At 28.4% G+C, this 16,110-nt stretch overlaps 2 protein-coding genes across 4 annotated transcripts; one reads left to right on the forward strand and one right to left on the reverse strand.

Annotated features, from left to right (window-relative positions):
- Nucleotides 1-186: 186 nt before the first annotated feature.
- LOC106759776 (dr1-associated corepressor homolog) lies at nucleotides 187-5,600 on the reverse strand. Of its 3 annotated transcripts, XM_022781486.1 has the most exons (7): nucleotides 5,293-5,600; nucleotides 3,397-3,463; nucleotides 3,151-3,223; nucleotides 2,967-3,060; nucleotides 1,612-1,740; nucleotides 1,458-1,515; nucleotides 187-1,096 (listed from the first exon to the last, which is right to left on the reverse strand). In XM_022781486.1, the coding sequence occupies exons 3-7, from the start codon at nucleotides 3,203-3,205 to the stop codon at nucleotides 623-625; spliced, it is 810 nt and encodes a 269-aa protein (XP_022637207.1). In that variant the 5' UTR covers nucleotides 3,206-3,223; nucleotides 3,397-3,463; nucleotides 5,293-5,600; the 3' UTR covers nucleotides 187-622. The 3 variants fall into 3 exon arrangements, with proteins under 3 accessions (XP_022637207.1, XP_014498599.1, XP_014498600.1); XM_014643113.2 differs by lacking the exon at nucleotides 3,397-3,463; XM_014643114.2 differs by lacking the exons at nucleotides 3,397-3,463; nucleotides 5,293-5,600 and adding an exon at nucleotides 3,920-5,260.
- Nucleotides 5,601-9,364: 3,764 nt separating this feature from the next.
- On the forward strand, nucleotides 9,365-10,264 carry LOC106760623 (zinc finger protein 1-like). The gene has a single exon (XM_014644041.1). The coding sequence runs from the start codon at nucleotides 9,365-9,367 to the stop codon at nucleotides 10,262-10,264; it is 900 nt and encodes a 299-aa protein (XP_014499527.1).
- Nucleotides 10,265-16,110: the final 5,846 nt, after the last annotated feature.

The following is a 16,110-nucleotide window of genomic DNA, read 5'->3' on the forward strand; positions in this document are numbered from 1 at the left end:
CAACTTTGTTTTTTTCTTCAGATAAGAACAAGAGAATATTACATAAAGTTTATGCTAATTTATCATTATAGTTCTTTTTAAAAATGACCAAATTAAAATATATCTACAAGAAATGATAACGTTACCCTTCCTTACCCTCCAAAACTTAAGTCACAAACATACCCAAAGTAACATATTCTCCAGCAATTTGATAATTATGTCTCTTTCATTGCTTTTGGATATAGTTGACATCCATTGAGATACTTCTATCCAATTGATGAACAAAAACTAGAAAACTATTCTATCAGTTAACAATCCAACATAAAGAAATCAACTAGTAACTCAGATATACCATGAGTTTGATCCTGAACTAGCACTGTGGTTGTCAACTAAAAACATTCATTTAAATCCTAAAACTGCATGATGCTAGCATTACATTTAAGGAAGAAAAAAAAAATCTATATCTGCTACACGAGATCAGATACATACTAGAATAGATAAAGAGAGGGATCATCAGAAATGGGTCATCACATTAGCATGGGACACATACAGTGATTACTAGAAGATAGTGATCATATCATAGTACTAGCAGTAAGTGGTTATTCTTCTGTTACCATGAGCTTCCTGCAAAGGTGCATTTTATTTACCCTTCCTCATCATAATCTTCATCATCCTCTTCTAGTCTACTACCGAGGGTTGCCAGTTGCATAGTGTCAATGGCCATCTTGTCGGCGTTCAATAGGGACCAGCCTGGAATTTCTTCATGTTTAATGTCCATGTCAGCAGGCTCAGGCAATGGAGCTTCAACAGCTGCACTGGCATTTTTGTCTTCATTTTCGTTTAAGTTAGCATTCAGATCAATGTTACGGAAAGACTGAGCACTTTCCTCATGAGCTGCAGAAGTCTCCTTTGAGTACTCCTTGAATTGCACACCATTATCTATTGGCAGACTTGTGTTAGGCATATCATTGCTAATTTGTTGAATAGAGGAGCAAGGCTCAGATTCAACCTGCTGATGAATGATGTCTCTTTCAACAGTTCGAACCCCTCGTCCACGGCCTCTCCCTTTACCTCGGCCTCTTCCCCTACCAGGAGTGCTGGTGTGGCCCAACTCGTGCTGCAATGAACACAAAAGATGTTATTCACCAAAACAATACAAGTCCAAGATTAGGCCGTTTTACACACAACACAACTTCCCTTCCTAACAAGAACAACTTCTAATGAAAAATATTACTCTAAAAACAAAGCAAAACAAATATATCCACTTGATAACACATGCTTTTGCTTTGAACATTAAAAAGATTTAGAATGAAGTGAAACTTCAACATGATAACTAGATATAATTCACTGGTAGAATTAACAAAATATTATGAGACAGTATAACGACTTTTGCACCATTGTCAGTGTGTGTGACACTTTAACATGATTTAAGAAATATAATTATGTATTATCACGGATTTTCATGAAAATGCAATTACCATCTTACTCCTCTTGGCCTCTTCATCACTTTCATTGCCCTCAACGCCAGCAGCTTTCCTGATAGACATAGCATTCTTAAATTAATCAATTGCTAATATGGATGGTTAAATCAGACACCATAAGAAAAAATATAACGGTTACTGAACTTCAAACCTTCTCTTTGAAAGGGCGCGATCATCAGCTCCAGCCTCAGAATGGCCATGTCCATGCCCATAGTCAGGAACCCTGCTGACAATGTCTCTCAGAAAGTCGAAGACGTTATAACTATGTACACAATGTTTCCTGCAATTTACATTTGCCATTGGTTAGACTAGACTTCTAATGTACTCAAGATGTAATTCTGATGCACAAACTTGAAAGAGAAGTGGTATTATATTATAAATAAACAGGACCTGACTATTATATAGTTTAATTTAACAATTTGAAAGAGATATCAGAGAAAGAGAACTTGTAACTCCTAGGGTTGGTTACAGTGCTATCATATCATCTTACTCGGTTTTCAGTTTAAAAGGAGTCACAAACAAGTAAGTCAACTTATGTTCAAACATAGCACAAGGTACAAAAGAAACCACAAAATCTTAAGTATGTTTGAAATCTTAATGATGAAGTCAACAATTTTACAAGGAAAGGACGCTATTCTTATACTAGTGGACATAGTAACAGTTTTTGTACATTTTTCCCTTTACCTCATCCATGTTCAGCTGAGAAGGTGGTTCATTGGATGGATTTCCGTTCTCAGTTTTCTCTGATAATGATCCAATATTCTTGAATCATTTTTGGAAAGAATTGTTTCGGAGGAAAGACACCAAACTTCATATGAGCACCACTTATAATCCCCAAATGGATGTAGCCAACCATTGTCTAGCATAGTTACAGAATCTTGACTGGAACAAAGCCAAAATGCCCCCCTTCACTTAGCTGGGCTTAATTTTGGCTCACGAACTAAAATGCTTCAAGAAAAAAATGTCCACTTTTCATGCTATGTGTGGTCAAGAAAACTCCATTGTTGCTAAAAGGAGCAACTATTCCATCCAAAGATGATTATGTTAATTGGTTGACCTAACAAAGGGTTGAATTGCTTCATGAGCTACGGCCTATGAGCCAATTTACTTAACACACAAAACTAAATGAGAAATTATGCTCATCAACACAGGACAAAAATGTGATTTGTTTTTTGGTTGAACAAAAGGCTCGAGTTAAATGACTTTTTCCAGTCAAAAAGAAGATTTCAGTGGAGTTACCAAAATCAATAAATTATCACATGAAATCATTTAAGAGATATATAAATATATAGTATGATCTTATCATACGTAAAATGGAACTTGACCCTCTTTAACCAAGTGATGAGGACTGGGTATTTGCTACCTCAGGTGTTTAATAATTAAAACACACCTTAAAAAAAATTAAAATAAATTTCAGCACAGGGTAAAATACGCCCAAAATGAACAACACTTCAGTTCAAAAGGTTCATTAAAGTCGAAGTAACTTTAAAATATTCATTGACTTACAAATGCAGTGCATTCATGGTCTTTGCTCCTCTCTGAAGAGTTATTTCATAAGTGCGGTCACAAAGATCTTGCAAAAATAACTCCAAAGCTTTAGCTGTAAAAATGCCAAGAGTGACATCAACAACGAGGAAAATGACGAAACTGTGGGAAGGTACTGACTAGGTAGTATGTAAAAGCAACTTACATACTAAAACAGGAACTGCCAATGCTATCTTTCCGACATCCTCATCTGCTTGCATTATCTTCTTTATCCGAGCCTGAAAATTATAGTTTCCATCAGATAAAGAATTCTTTTAAAATATCACTTTCGTTAAATTAAATAATGGAACAGAAAAGTGGAAGAATTGAATCTGAATAACACTCCAATTTGTTAAGAGAATTATGGTTCAACTGAAAACTTAGTTCCCATTTCATAGAATCTAAATCCCACCCCATCCCCTTCCCCTTCTGCATGCTTCAAATTTGGTGATATGGAGATTGGTATCTCGGTCAGCTACCTAACAAAATAAAGGGTACAAGAAGAGAGAAAAATCATGTAAGGACAAGAAGCAAGGCAACGTAAACAAGGCAAGTACCAGAGGCAAGGCAAACAATGTAATCAAAAGTATTATTAATCAGACATTACTTGTGTTGGGAAAGTATAATGGTTAAAACTGATGGATAGAACTTAGAAGTAATGCTGTTGTGTCTCTCCCTTGTAATGACAAGTGTATTTCCTAAAACAATAATAGCATTATGATCATTGTTTTAAAAATTGGACCAGTTCTCAACTCAGTAAAGGTACAAAGTTAATGGGTTACAGGTGAAACCAGTGGATAGTGGAACCGCAAGAACAGATGAAAGGCACATATTATTTGTATATAGTAGATATATTATTTGTACATTTTCCAAACAATTAGTGTCTTGGTGGTAAATTGAGAAGTTGTAAATATTCCAGATCTTTGGTTTGATACCTCAAGGGTGAAGTTTAGCCTTTATTTTCCTTAAAATTGAAGTAACAAGTGAGAAGCTCGTTGGAGAAAGTTGCTGCCAGCTAGCCAGCATGAGAACTTGTGCAGATAGGCACTCGAGAAAGCCATTCATGAAGTAGGTGCTCAAGGTTATATCCACAGATCAAGACCAGGTTATAACACAAAAGTAGTAAATTCAAAAATGTTGTTCAATTAGACCAGTTGTCTTCAAGTCGGGTTTTAAAACACTGATTATCATATATCATCTATCAGAGGTTATCATATCAGCGTACACATTAAAAGCTTGAGAAATTAGCTCAATCTAAGCAACATTAGGTAAGAAAAGTGAATCAAGACTTAAAATATCATGCTATATACTTGAACAATAATGTCCTTGTCAACTAATCCGAGAATTGATACATAAAACAGCAAATACATGGTAGCAGAAAACAATAAAATCTTCTAGAGCACTTCAAGTCGTTATGATTATAAAGAACATAACCATGAACTATCATTAACCTATAAATAGAGTATAAACTTGAAGTAAACAATCATGTTCCTGCACATGAGTACAAATATACTTTACAGTCTATATAATATCTTTGCTTCAGCAAAATCATCAAAAAACTGTCATATTTCTAAACCCATTCCATCACAGATTCACAAAAAGGTAGTAAATCTCAGCTTCATAAGAACAATTCAAAGGGAAAGAACATTACAACCGTCAAATCCAAACCCGCAACACATGAAATGAATCTATCATCATAAATCTCCTCAACAGTCTCAACTCACGCATCCATCAATCTAAACTCACATAACCCAAATTACGCCAAGCACCCAAAATTAGCATCACAGTCTCCAAATCACCCCCATGACTATGAATCCATTTTTAGTACGTCGCCACGGGCATTCTCCACAAGAGACAATTCTGCTCAAGTCGTGTAGGAGTATTACAATCGACAAAACTCTCCCTCCTAGTACTAAACACGACCACATGCCCAGAACTCCAACTCAAAGTATACTAAATTGCCAAATTCAATTACAAACCACAAACAAACAACTTCCTAGAAATTAAACTTGGCAGAACTCTTCCTCCAAGTATTAAACTCGGCCACATACACAAAACTCCAACTCGAAGAGTACTAATTACCAAATCCAATTACCAACCACAAACAAAGAAATTCCCAGAAATTACACTGAATTCAACCCCCCTCCCCCGTCCCAGAAACTCGCAATAACCATAAACCGAAATGAGAAACGCTCAATTAAAGTCGGAAAAAACATTCCTTTCACTTTCCACAGTTTCCTGAGACCCCGAACAGCAGAGTTACGCGCAAAGAATAAAATTTGATAGCTGAAAAAGGAATTTTACTTACAGCGGGGAAACGGGTGTCGAGCTTCTTCCTCATTGTATCGAATCAGGGGGTCACACGAAGAGGAACGAAACTCCCAACAAAAAGAATGAGAAGAAGAAGAAAATCTGGAAGCTGAGAATAGGAAACTACGAAGCAGTAGACAAAATCAAAGGTAGCGAAACGATCTGGTCTCGTCTCAGATCCGAGGGTGGCTGTCTCTGATTCGGAATACACGTCCGTACGAGTTTGACGGTAGAAGGAACCTGCAACGTCACACAGCTGTGAGGGAACAGTCCCGATGGACCAATCGTTGCACAACACCTGACAACAAAATTATGATGCAAAACAACATAGGTTGTTGAAAGAATGTTTTTTTTTTAAAAAAAAAACAACGATTCGATTTTTTATTTATTTATTGAATTCAAAGTGGTCCTTTATATATTTTTAAAAGAAGTTTAATGAGATTTTTTTTATTAATTTACTGTTATTCTAAAGAGGAATTAACATATCCTAAATAATAATTAATTCTTTTCATATATCTATTTTGTAATTTTATAGAAACAAAAAAAATAACGTTGATTTAACCAAGAAAAATATATTAAACTTTTTTTAAAAAAATATAAGAATTACATTAAAGTAAAAATAATAAATCATTATTATAAATATAAAAAAGAAGATGTAAATATTTTTCAATGACAAATGATTTAAAGAATGCTACAAATTTATAATAATAATAATAATAATAATAAAATATTATTATTGTAGGCTTCATAGTTATTCAATGTTTTAAAAATCATTGGAATATGCTAAAAGTAATTATTGTAAAAATATTTATATTCTACATCCAATTATCATAATTATGTTTGATGTTTTTCATAAGACCACCTAGTACAAAATAATGAGTTGTTTATACGACACCTATCACAAAGTAAATTTTAATTATATTTTTAAATTTGAATTTGTAACCTAAACAAATCTTTAAAAAAAAATTGTAAAGGCATGGTTACTTATGTATATTAATTAATTCCATAATATTTTTAATCAACATAGAATCTTTAATATAAAAGTAATATTAGATAAAGTTGTTAGAATTATTTCAGAAAATATAGCCAGCTAATGAGTCCAATAATTTTACATTAATGAGTAATTTCGAATCAATTATTTTGTTACTCTAAAAAAAATATTGGAGTTGATCATGAAATAATTTGAAATATGGGAAAAATTAAATACATCATACAACCTAGTAAAAAATATATTTAAAATTAGTCTGTATAAACTTACTCGTAAGTCTTCAATCTTTATAACTTAATGAAAAATAACATTACAAAGAACATTAATAATAATATTTTTATAAAATATTATTATATAAGTAACTTATTTTATACAATAATAAATAAGAAAGTAATGATAACTTGATATAATATGTTTTATTTTAAGCTCATGGTAGTTTTTGGTGGCAGTTACATATGTTTATTAAAGAGTAAATCAATCAAAATTTATATACAATTAAATTTAAAAGAGATACTGAAGATTTTAAATTTACAAATAAAAACAAAAAATATAAAGCTTTGTTTATTAAGGTTAATGTACTAAAAACTACTTTTTCTTTTTTATTTTATTGCAATAAAAAGCAACTATATCAATATTGATTATAATGAGCCAACTATTATATAAGAACAATTTTTTGTGTCATCACAACTTTTTCTTTTACAGTCATAAAATATAAAACGATAGTTAACACGTCAAACCGTTACTATATATGTGTCATTTAATACATTTAAATTTATAACTATAATATTTTAAATTGTCTTAATCTTATCCATAATGTAAATTATTGTCTATTTAAAAGTAATTAATCACATAATCCTATATATTATGTTTGTTTGCAATTTCAACAAATTAAAATATATAATATTTAAATTGTTTGCAATGAATTATTTTTATTTTTTGAATATTTTTATTCAGATAAAATAATTAAAATATCTCATATTTCATTTTTTTTTATAAAATAAACAAAATTTAATTTTGGAAACATTCATTTTAAAATTTAAATTTTAAAATTAAACTTTACAAAAGAATATTATAATAAATTTTAGATATTTGTTTTCTTAACGAATTCACTAGTAGTGAAATTGTAATTTGTTTTCTTAACGAATTTTTAAATTTCATTATTTTAATTATTTGAAATACCTTTTAGATATTCCAAAATTTCAATCTTTTTTTAATATTATCATGCAAGCAACTTATTTTACTCAACCAAAATTATCATCATTATAATAAAATAAAAAATTATAAGATATATTTTTAATTGTTGTAATTTTTCTCTTTAAAATATTCATTATTCAATAGCGAAGTATTAATAATTAATGATCTGTATACCTAACCAAAATCAATGTTATTAGTATAAATTGATAATGTAGTGAGTATTGAAAAAAATCAAAATTATATTTATGTAAATATTTTTTTAATGATAATTAACCATCAATATTAAAGTAAACTATGGACTAATATTTGGTAATATAATATTTAAAATACTTATTATAAAATTAAAACTTACCATGTATATATATACGAACTTGTATGTGATAAAAAATGAAAACATTTTATAGTAAATATATATATATGTTACTATTTGTGTTAACAATATATAATAAAAAAAACATGTGCAATATTGTATGTAAAACCTAGCTATAAATAAAATTCAATTGTTGATTCATCTCTCAATTATTTCTCATTAAAAAAAACTCTCCTTAGTTATTAGTACTTAAATAGAAAACATTCCTCGAGTTTTAGTATTATTTACTTGTGTGGTATACTTTATTAATTTTACAAAATTTTACAAATTTCTACTGTCTCAATTTTTTACAAAACTGTGTCCTTCGTACTAAAACGAACATCCACAAATGTAATTGAAATTAAAAAAAAAATGTTGATTATTTACAAATTAGAACCACTAAAATTGTCATAATTCCTTCTTTGAAAATCAATGACATGAATATTTTTGTAATTAAATTAGGAATGTCTAAAATCTACAAATTAGGACCATTGAAATTTTGTTCATTAGTCCTTATAATAATGAATTTCACAAGTATGACAAAAATTTTACTGATTTTTGTTTTTGTTTTTTTTTTTTTAAAAAAAAAGTGGTTAATTCTTGAAACTAAGCCTAAGTAATTACATGTTATGAAGTTTTGGTTTAATTACTAACACAAAAAGATGCATGTTTATTAAAAGAATTAGCAGTATAATATGTTATTTAATAGTTTAATATATATGGCTTAGGTAATTAATTAATCATTTCAAAACTATGTATGTAAATTAGAGGTTAAAAAAATATTTGAAATATTTAAACTTGCCAGGAAATCAAGGGATTGTGTTTATGACAATATCAAGCATTAATGAAGCTAAAATTACATCACAGAATTACTTCCATTAATTTCTCCACCAAAGAAGCTTTTTTGAATGCCCAAGTAATTTTAATTCAACAAGTAAATTCAAAGTTTCCATTTTTGCTTAGACATCAAATTTGAACTACATAGAAGTAGAGATGGTATATTATTTGAGTAATTAGCCACATTCTTGCCCCTAAAAGATTTGAACTATTTAAGTAATTATTCACCATATTAGACTGTGTAATTAAAACCATTAAGCAAAAATTATATCCCAAAATCTCTTCCATATATTCATCTTTTAAAATGGAAACTTCCCAAGTAATTTTATACTTTAAAACAAGTAATTTGCAATTTGGTTTGACTTAAAATTTGAACTACACAGAAGCTATTTCAACAATTAACCACATGTCAATTATATCCTGATTTAAACTACTTGAGTAAATAACACACTACAAGGTGCAGTTAAATCCAATTTAGGAATTTTCTATGTGCAGAGATCATGCACAAATTACTCAAAACCTTGTTCAAACCTCTTCAAACTTTTTATGCTAAATAGTAACTGCAAAACACATGAGATCTCATTCCTTATTCATTAAAGATATTTGCATTAACACATATATGTTTAAATAAATAACCATAGTCATGTCTCTCTCTATTCAATCACTTCCACAAATTTCAAAAGATTGAATATTTCTTTTCCTATGGCATCTTCACATGATTTGGAAGATTATTCATCCGAAGCCTCAAGCACCTCACAAGACATTCATAAATCTAATGCTGAAGAAGAGAAGAAGCATGAGGTGACAACAATGAAGGAGAAAGGTATCAAATTTGAGGAAAGTAATAAGGTTTCCAATTCCAAAACTCACATGGTGTTAGATTTTGTTAAGTTTTCCAATGATCAAACACTTTGTGGGTCAAAAGTGGAATTGGATTTTTTCAATGCCAAGGGTTCATCTTCTAGGGCAAATCACACTCAAGGAAGAGATGAACACAACAAAGAGGAGAAGCCATCGTCAGAAACCAACAAGACCTTTTCCTGCAACTTCTGTCAGAAAGAGTTTTCTTCTTCACAAGCATTGGGAGGACACCAGAATGCCCATAAACAAGAACGTGCCCTAGCAAAACGAAGACAAGGGATTGATGGTGGTGCTTTTGGGAACCCTCATTTTCTCTATTACCCTTATAATCCCACACACTCTTTCTATGGATCTTACAATAGGGCACTTGGGGTTCGAATGGAGTCAATGATTCACAAACCTATGTATCCTTCATCTTCTTCACTAGGTTTAAGGTTTGGTCAAGGGTTGTCGAGACCAGATACGATGAACTCTTCTTGTTCTTCTTCTGCTGTTGGTTTGCAAGCAAATGCTGGAATCAAGATTATGGGGACTGACACAACTTTTAGGGCACAACGTGATCATGGTAATAATACCAGACACAGTATTCCATTCCTTGCAGAATCTTCTGCAAATGTCACTGCCAAAGCAAATTTGACTCCGTTGAATCATGTGGAGGACAATGATGATGATCACACCAAGATAGAAGGAACTTCAAATCCTAGTTCTTCAGATGAAATTGATTTGTCACTTAAACTTTAGTTTTGATCTTGTTTTAATGTGAGTAATCATCAAGTTCTTGTTTGATGGGGGTTACTCTTTTATTTTAATCGTCTTATTACTATGATGTTTTAGTGTCAAATTATATTTTTAAAAACTTTATGGAGTTTTTTTCTTACTTTTAATTGAGAAGGAAGTAATTTATGTTAATTTTCTACTGTTCTTTTAGCCCCTTATCAAAAATTATTTTTAAAACTTTATATAATGACATATTTTATATAATATATCTTAATTAATTGAACAATATTCGTATGTGTCATGTAAATATTATTGTTATAAATATTAGAAAAAATCATGACTATATATGCTATCTTAAAAACATTACTAGACGCTAATTTACTTATTTTACATATATTTTTACACGAGGCAATGAGTATTCGTAAAATATTTGATAAAGTATGCAATTTTAAACAATTATTTCTTTTCCTTTGTCAGATTTTTGGACATATTGTTTCCTATTACTCTTTAATTTGTAAAGTTCAATATTAAATTGATTACTTTTGTTTATTTACCAACGAAATCATACGTGAAAAATATATATGTATTTACATTTTCATTGCATAAAAAATATGTAATTTTATTACTTTTAACATATATATAATTTTATGAAAAGAGTGTTAAAAAATTATGTGGCCGTTATTTTTGAAAAAATATTGAATTATTTTAAATTAAAGAGAGGTTATTCAATAACTTATTTTAGTAAATAAATATATAAATTATCCTTTATTTATTAATGGGTTAAAATGTTCTATTAAAAAATTATACCAAAAGAAGTTATCAAATGATGTATTTTCTTTATATATTTGTATGAATTATATCTTTATGTCTTTTTAAATATTCAATATATTTTCTGATCCGTAAATAATTTATATATTTAAAGAGAAGTCAAATAATAAATTCTGACTATTTTATTAAAATAAAAAATTATTATATTTCTTAATTCATTCAAAGAAGATTATAAAAAGGAAGGAAAATATTAAAGTAACGCACTTAATTTTTTGTTCACTTAATTAGCATTAATTTAATTATTTAGTTTTAACCTATGGAGGTTCTTTTTTACTTCCAGCCATGGACCTCCTAAACTCAATTAACTCTTAATCAAATTACTAATGTTTGATTTGTTCGAATCTGATTGTAAAGTTATTTTTATAAATTAAAAAATAATGAAAGATAAAAAAAATGTCATGCACTCTCATTCATTAATTTGTTTTGAAGAGTTGCTTTAGGAGGGAAAACTGAAAATATTAATATTACTTTTTGTGTTATATTAAATAAAGGATAATAACTACGTATCCTTTTAAAAAATAAATGAGAAAATATTGGAAAAAAAATATAAAAACATATTTCATGAACTGTGAAAACATTAGTTTCACTTTTTAGGGTAATACTAACTCTCAGTTACTAGAAATAAAAACACAAAAAAAAAGAAAAGAATCATAATATCCAAAGATAAACACTACCATATAATTTATTGTTCATAATATTTACAAAAATTCATTTCAGTTACTCCATTAAAATAAAAATAGTTTTTAAAAAGTATACAAAGATATAAATATATGGACAACTTTTCTATATATTCATTAATATTTTTACATTGATCTCATTCTCCTTAACGAATTTTTATCAAAGATCCTTAAACATGTAATTGATCAAATTTGAAATCACTTTAGCCTCTTAAAAAAAATAGTATTCTTTCTTAGATTTGTTATAATTCCCGATTTTATCCATTCCAACTGTTAGCAAATAACATATACATTATTTCCACTAATCAGGACTTATAAAATGTATTACTTATGTTTTCATGTTAAAACACTATTATAGCAAATCAAAAGATAACAAGTAATTCAAATATGTAAAAGAAAAATCATTTTAATGCATTCCATAAATAACAATTATCTAGCACATTTCATCAATTTAACAGTATTGATATATAGATGACTTTTGAAATGCTCCATTGGATTAGTATTCATAAAATACGAAATTCTTCTAACATATTTTATTAAAATAAAAATAGAATTTTTTCAAAAAAATATAAGAAGATATCATATCTTAGATATGTAAATATATAGACAACTACTACTCTACATATTTATTAATATATATATTCTTGATTCTATAGTATCCTATGCTATAATTCTCATTCTCATCTCTTATAGATTAGTAAAAACTCGTATAAAACATTCAGGAGGAGTGGCCATGTTTTATTAATTAAAATTTTCATTTAATGTACGTATCTTTCACAAACAAAGAAAAAAAATGTCATAAATTATTTACAAATATTATTTTTCGTTATGCTAGCAAAAGAGTGAAAATATGAACAAACTTTGAACTGGTTTGTCAAAGATCTTTGCATAAAGAACATATTCCAAAAATGATTTCAACAACAAGGTATAATTAATGAGTCTAATAGCTCAAACGGTTCAAATCTTTCCATAAACAGAATGTTACTAATTATTAAATTGAAGTATGTTTAAAATATATTTTTTGTCCAATTTAATCGTCTATATTTTACAAGCATATCTCCTATTTTCACCCACAGCAGTAGTTCCAAAATATCAAATAATATTTTCTATAATTTTTGTATCAATAGGATTTATCTTTTTTAAATTACACACATTAAAAAACAAATACATCTAAAGAAATGTACTTTTAATTTTAAGAGTGATAAGTTGGAACGAGAAGCATCTCACTTTAAAGCCTTCACTATTTGGTTTCAACATGAGTTGAAGAATGAATAAAAATGTTAGAATCGAAGGTATTTATCAAGTAGTTTACCCAATTTAGATCACTTTAGAAAAATTCTAGTAAGAGGAAGAATTGAAGTATAGTCTTACTCTCCTTGCCTAACAAATATTTGCTTTCCAAGAAGCAACAATTTAAACTAAGAGGAAGAATTGAAAAACTTAAAAATACTAGAAAAGCTCTTAGCTAAACCACTTACCTAATTGAGATTTATTTAAGTTAGGATCTTTCGTCGCAAGCTTTAAAAACAAACTTTTGGAACAATTCTTGGTTGAATTGTCATCATGGTTTTTTCTCTTTCTTTGAGGAAGCTATAGAAAAAGAAATGATGTAGGTTTATGGTTGTTTAGTTTTTGTTGTGTGTTCTCAGTTATGTTTGGTTAATGTTTCAGTTTCTTTTAGTTAGACTGATGACTTTTATTTGTGTGGTCAGAGTTATGGCATCTAAGTCACCTCTTCCTTTCCCTCTAACCTTAGATTTGTTGAACTTGATTAGGGAAATCGAGTTTATGGCAATAACTCTTTAGCAACAGAATGTTGCCATGATGCAACAACATCAGATGGCCTTGCACCAAATGGAAACTGCCATGTTTTCAGAAACTACCCAACAACAACATATGGATACTTTGAGGTAATTAAGAGAGAATAGGACATTTGGTGGTCCTTCGCATGTTACACCCCCTCAAGTTCAAGAATGGATCTTTAAGAACTTTCTAAACATCATCCAACTAAGTTCGATGGGAAGACAAGCCCAAAAGGGGTAGATCAATGGTTAAGGGATATGGAGAGAATCTTTGATGCCAAGAGTCTAGCAAAAAATTGGTATGAAAGTGTAGGAAGTTTGAGAATGGGCCGAGAGGTGACATCAAGATGGTGATGATGGTACCATTATCTATTAAGGAGTTTCCTGCTTTAATAAAAAAAACCAAAGTGGTGGAAAAGTTAAAGGCTGAGATTGAAGTCAGTAGAGACAACCATAGAGAGTGGGAGAACTATCTAGGTCAAGAGCTCGACAAGATGAGAGGAATAAATCTTACTCTAGATCTCGATCTTAGAAGTTAAGAGGGAGTTCTTACCAACAGTAGTTTCAACAAGGCAAAGCACAATGATATGTCTGTGGAGGACCACATCTAAGGAGTGTTTGTCTTTAGATGGTTGGTTACAAGAGATCTAACCTCTGTGGTGGAAGGGACATTTTGCTAAGAATAATCCCTCTGAGGAAAGAGTTGTAGCTCAACCTCAACAAGTATCTCAATAAGAGATGAAGGGTGACAAACCTCAAACTATAAAGATGGTGTATGTAATATATATATATATATATATATATATATATATATATGAATTTATAATTATTGTTGTTAAAAAAAAAAAGTCAATTAACCTTTTAAAATATTTTATATTAGTTATATTAAATAAATATAATATATTATTTTGAATAGGTTTTATTACAATTCAATAATATACATAGAAAAAAATAATTAACTACTTAAAATATTTTATATTAGTTATATTAAATAAATATAATATATTTTTTTGGATGGGTTTCATTGTAATTTAGTTATATATATATATAATTTTGTATAATTAATTTAATATAAAAAAAATAGAAAAGAGAGAAGAAAGATTAGATTTAGTTTAGATTTATACTCTATGACAATTAGTCAGGTCAAACTTGAAGGATGACCAAAACGATCATAATTATTTAAACACTTTAAGTATTATCAATAATCAAGTTTATAATAGTAAAGTGTGTTTACTAGATATTACGTTATGATTAAGCCTATATTAATAGTAGGTTCATCTCGAAACCAATAAATACAAGTGTGAGGTAAAGAGATAGGTACTTACATTTATTGTGAATTTAAGATTTTATTGTACTAACCGATCAACTATATTATTAACTTGAGCATTAGAGTATTTTGACAAATTTAGAGTCTTACACAACTTGAAGGAGTATGAAAAACTTACGAAAACTTTAAAACTCTAAAAAAAAGTGAGAAGTAAAATGTTTTGACTATCCAAACTCTACACCTGAAACAAAATTAGACCTAGATATAGTATTTAATTTATTATGAAAATTGTATTCTAGATAGACATAATACATAATTATATAATATGAACTAACATATTAAAATTAAAATTTATTATAAAAGTATAATTGCACAATTTATCATGACATGAATTATAGTCTTCATAATATAAATAAAAAATATAATATAAATTAAAATTTAATTTTAATTAAACTTAACTTAATAAAATATAAATTAATTTTAATTTAAATTAATTTAATTTAAAAAATTAATTTTAATTTTAATTTTTGTAAGTACTGAATATTCGTAATACAAATAATATAATAACCAATATTAAAATATCTATTATTTGTATATAATAAATATCAATACTAACTATCTAAAATAGATTTTAATAAATTTTATCCACGAATACTCATACATACGAATACTTTTAACATCCTTAATTTCACATCATACCATAATAGATTCCTGATAATTAATAATATAATTTAATTTAAACACAATAAAACTAAGGAAACAATATAGCATATATTAAATAGGCTAGATTTTTCCTAAATTGACATATGTCACTAGTTAATAGGTCAGCTTTAATTTTATTCATTTATATTTTATTTAATTTTTTTAAAGTTGAAAACCAAAACAGCATTTTTGTTAAAAAAATTATTGGCCGATTATTGTCGATTTTTATTAATTTTTCAACATTTTCTTTTATCTCTTTTCTAGTTGTTTTTTTTCTTTTACTATTATGATTCGATCTTGAGGTTTATTTGAACCAAATACTTGGCTAATTCATTGACTTTTTATAATGATGGATTCATTTAATCTAATTTTAAATGCTACTTTAATTAACTTAATCAATATTTTTTCGTAATAACAAAAAAAGACAAGAACCTTAGTTTAATTATATAATTTTAACTTTAATTTTACTTGAGACGTTTCAAACTTGTTCATTAAGTCTACAAAATAACGTCTCTATTAAAATAACATTGCATGACGCGTATAACACAATATAAAGACCACTCTACATTTTACAAAGCTAATATACCTTAGACA

Source organism: Vigna radiata, chromosome 5 (genome assembly GCF_000741045.1).
Source record: "Vigna radiata var. radiata cultivar VC1973A chromosome 5, Vradiata_ver6, whole genome shotgun sequence".
NCBI lineage: Eukaryota > Viridiplantae > Streptophyta > Magnoliopsida > Fabales > Fabaceae > Vigna > Vigna radiata.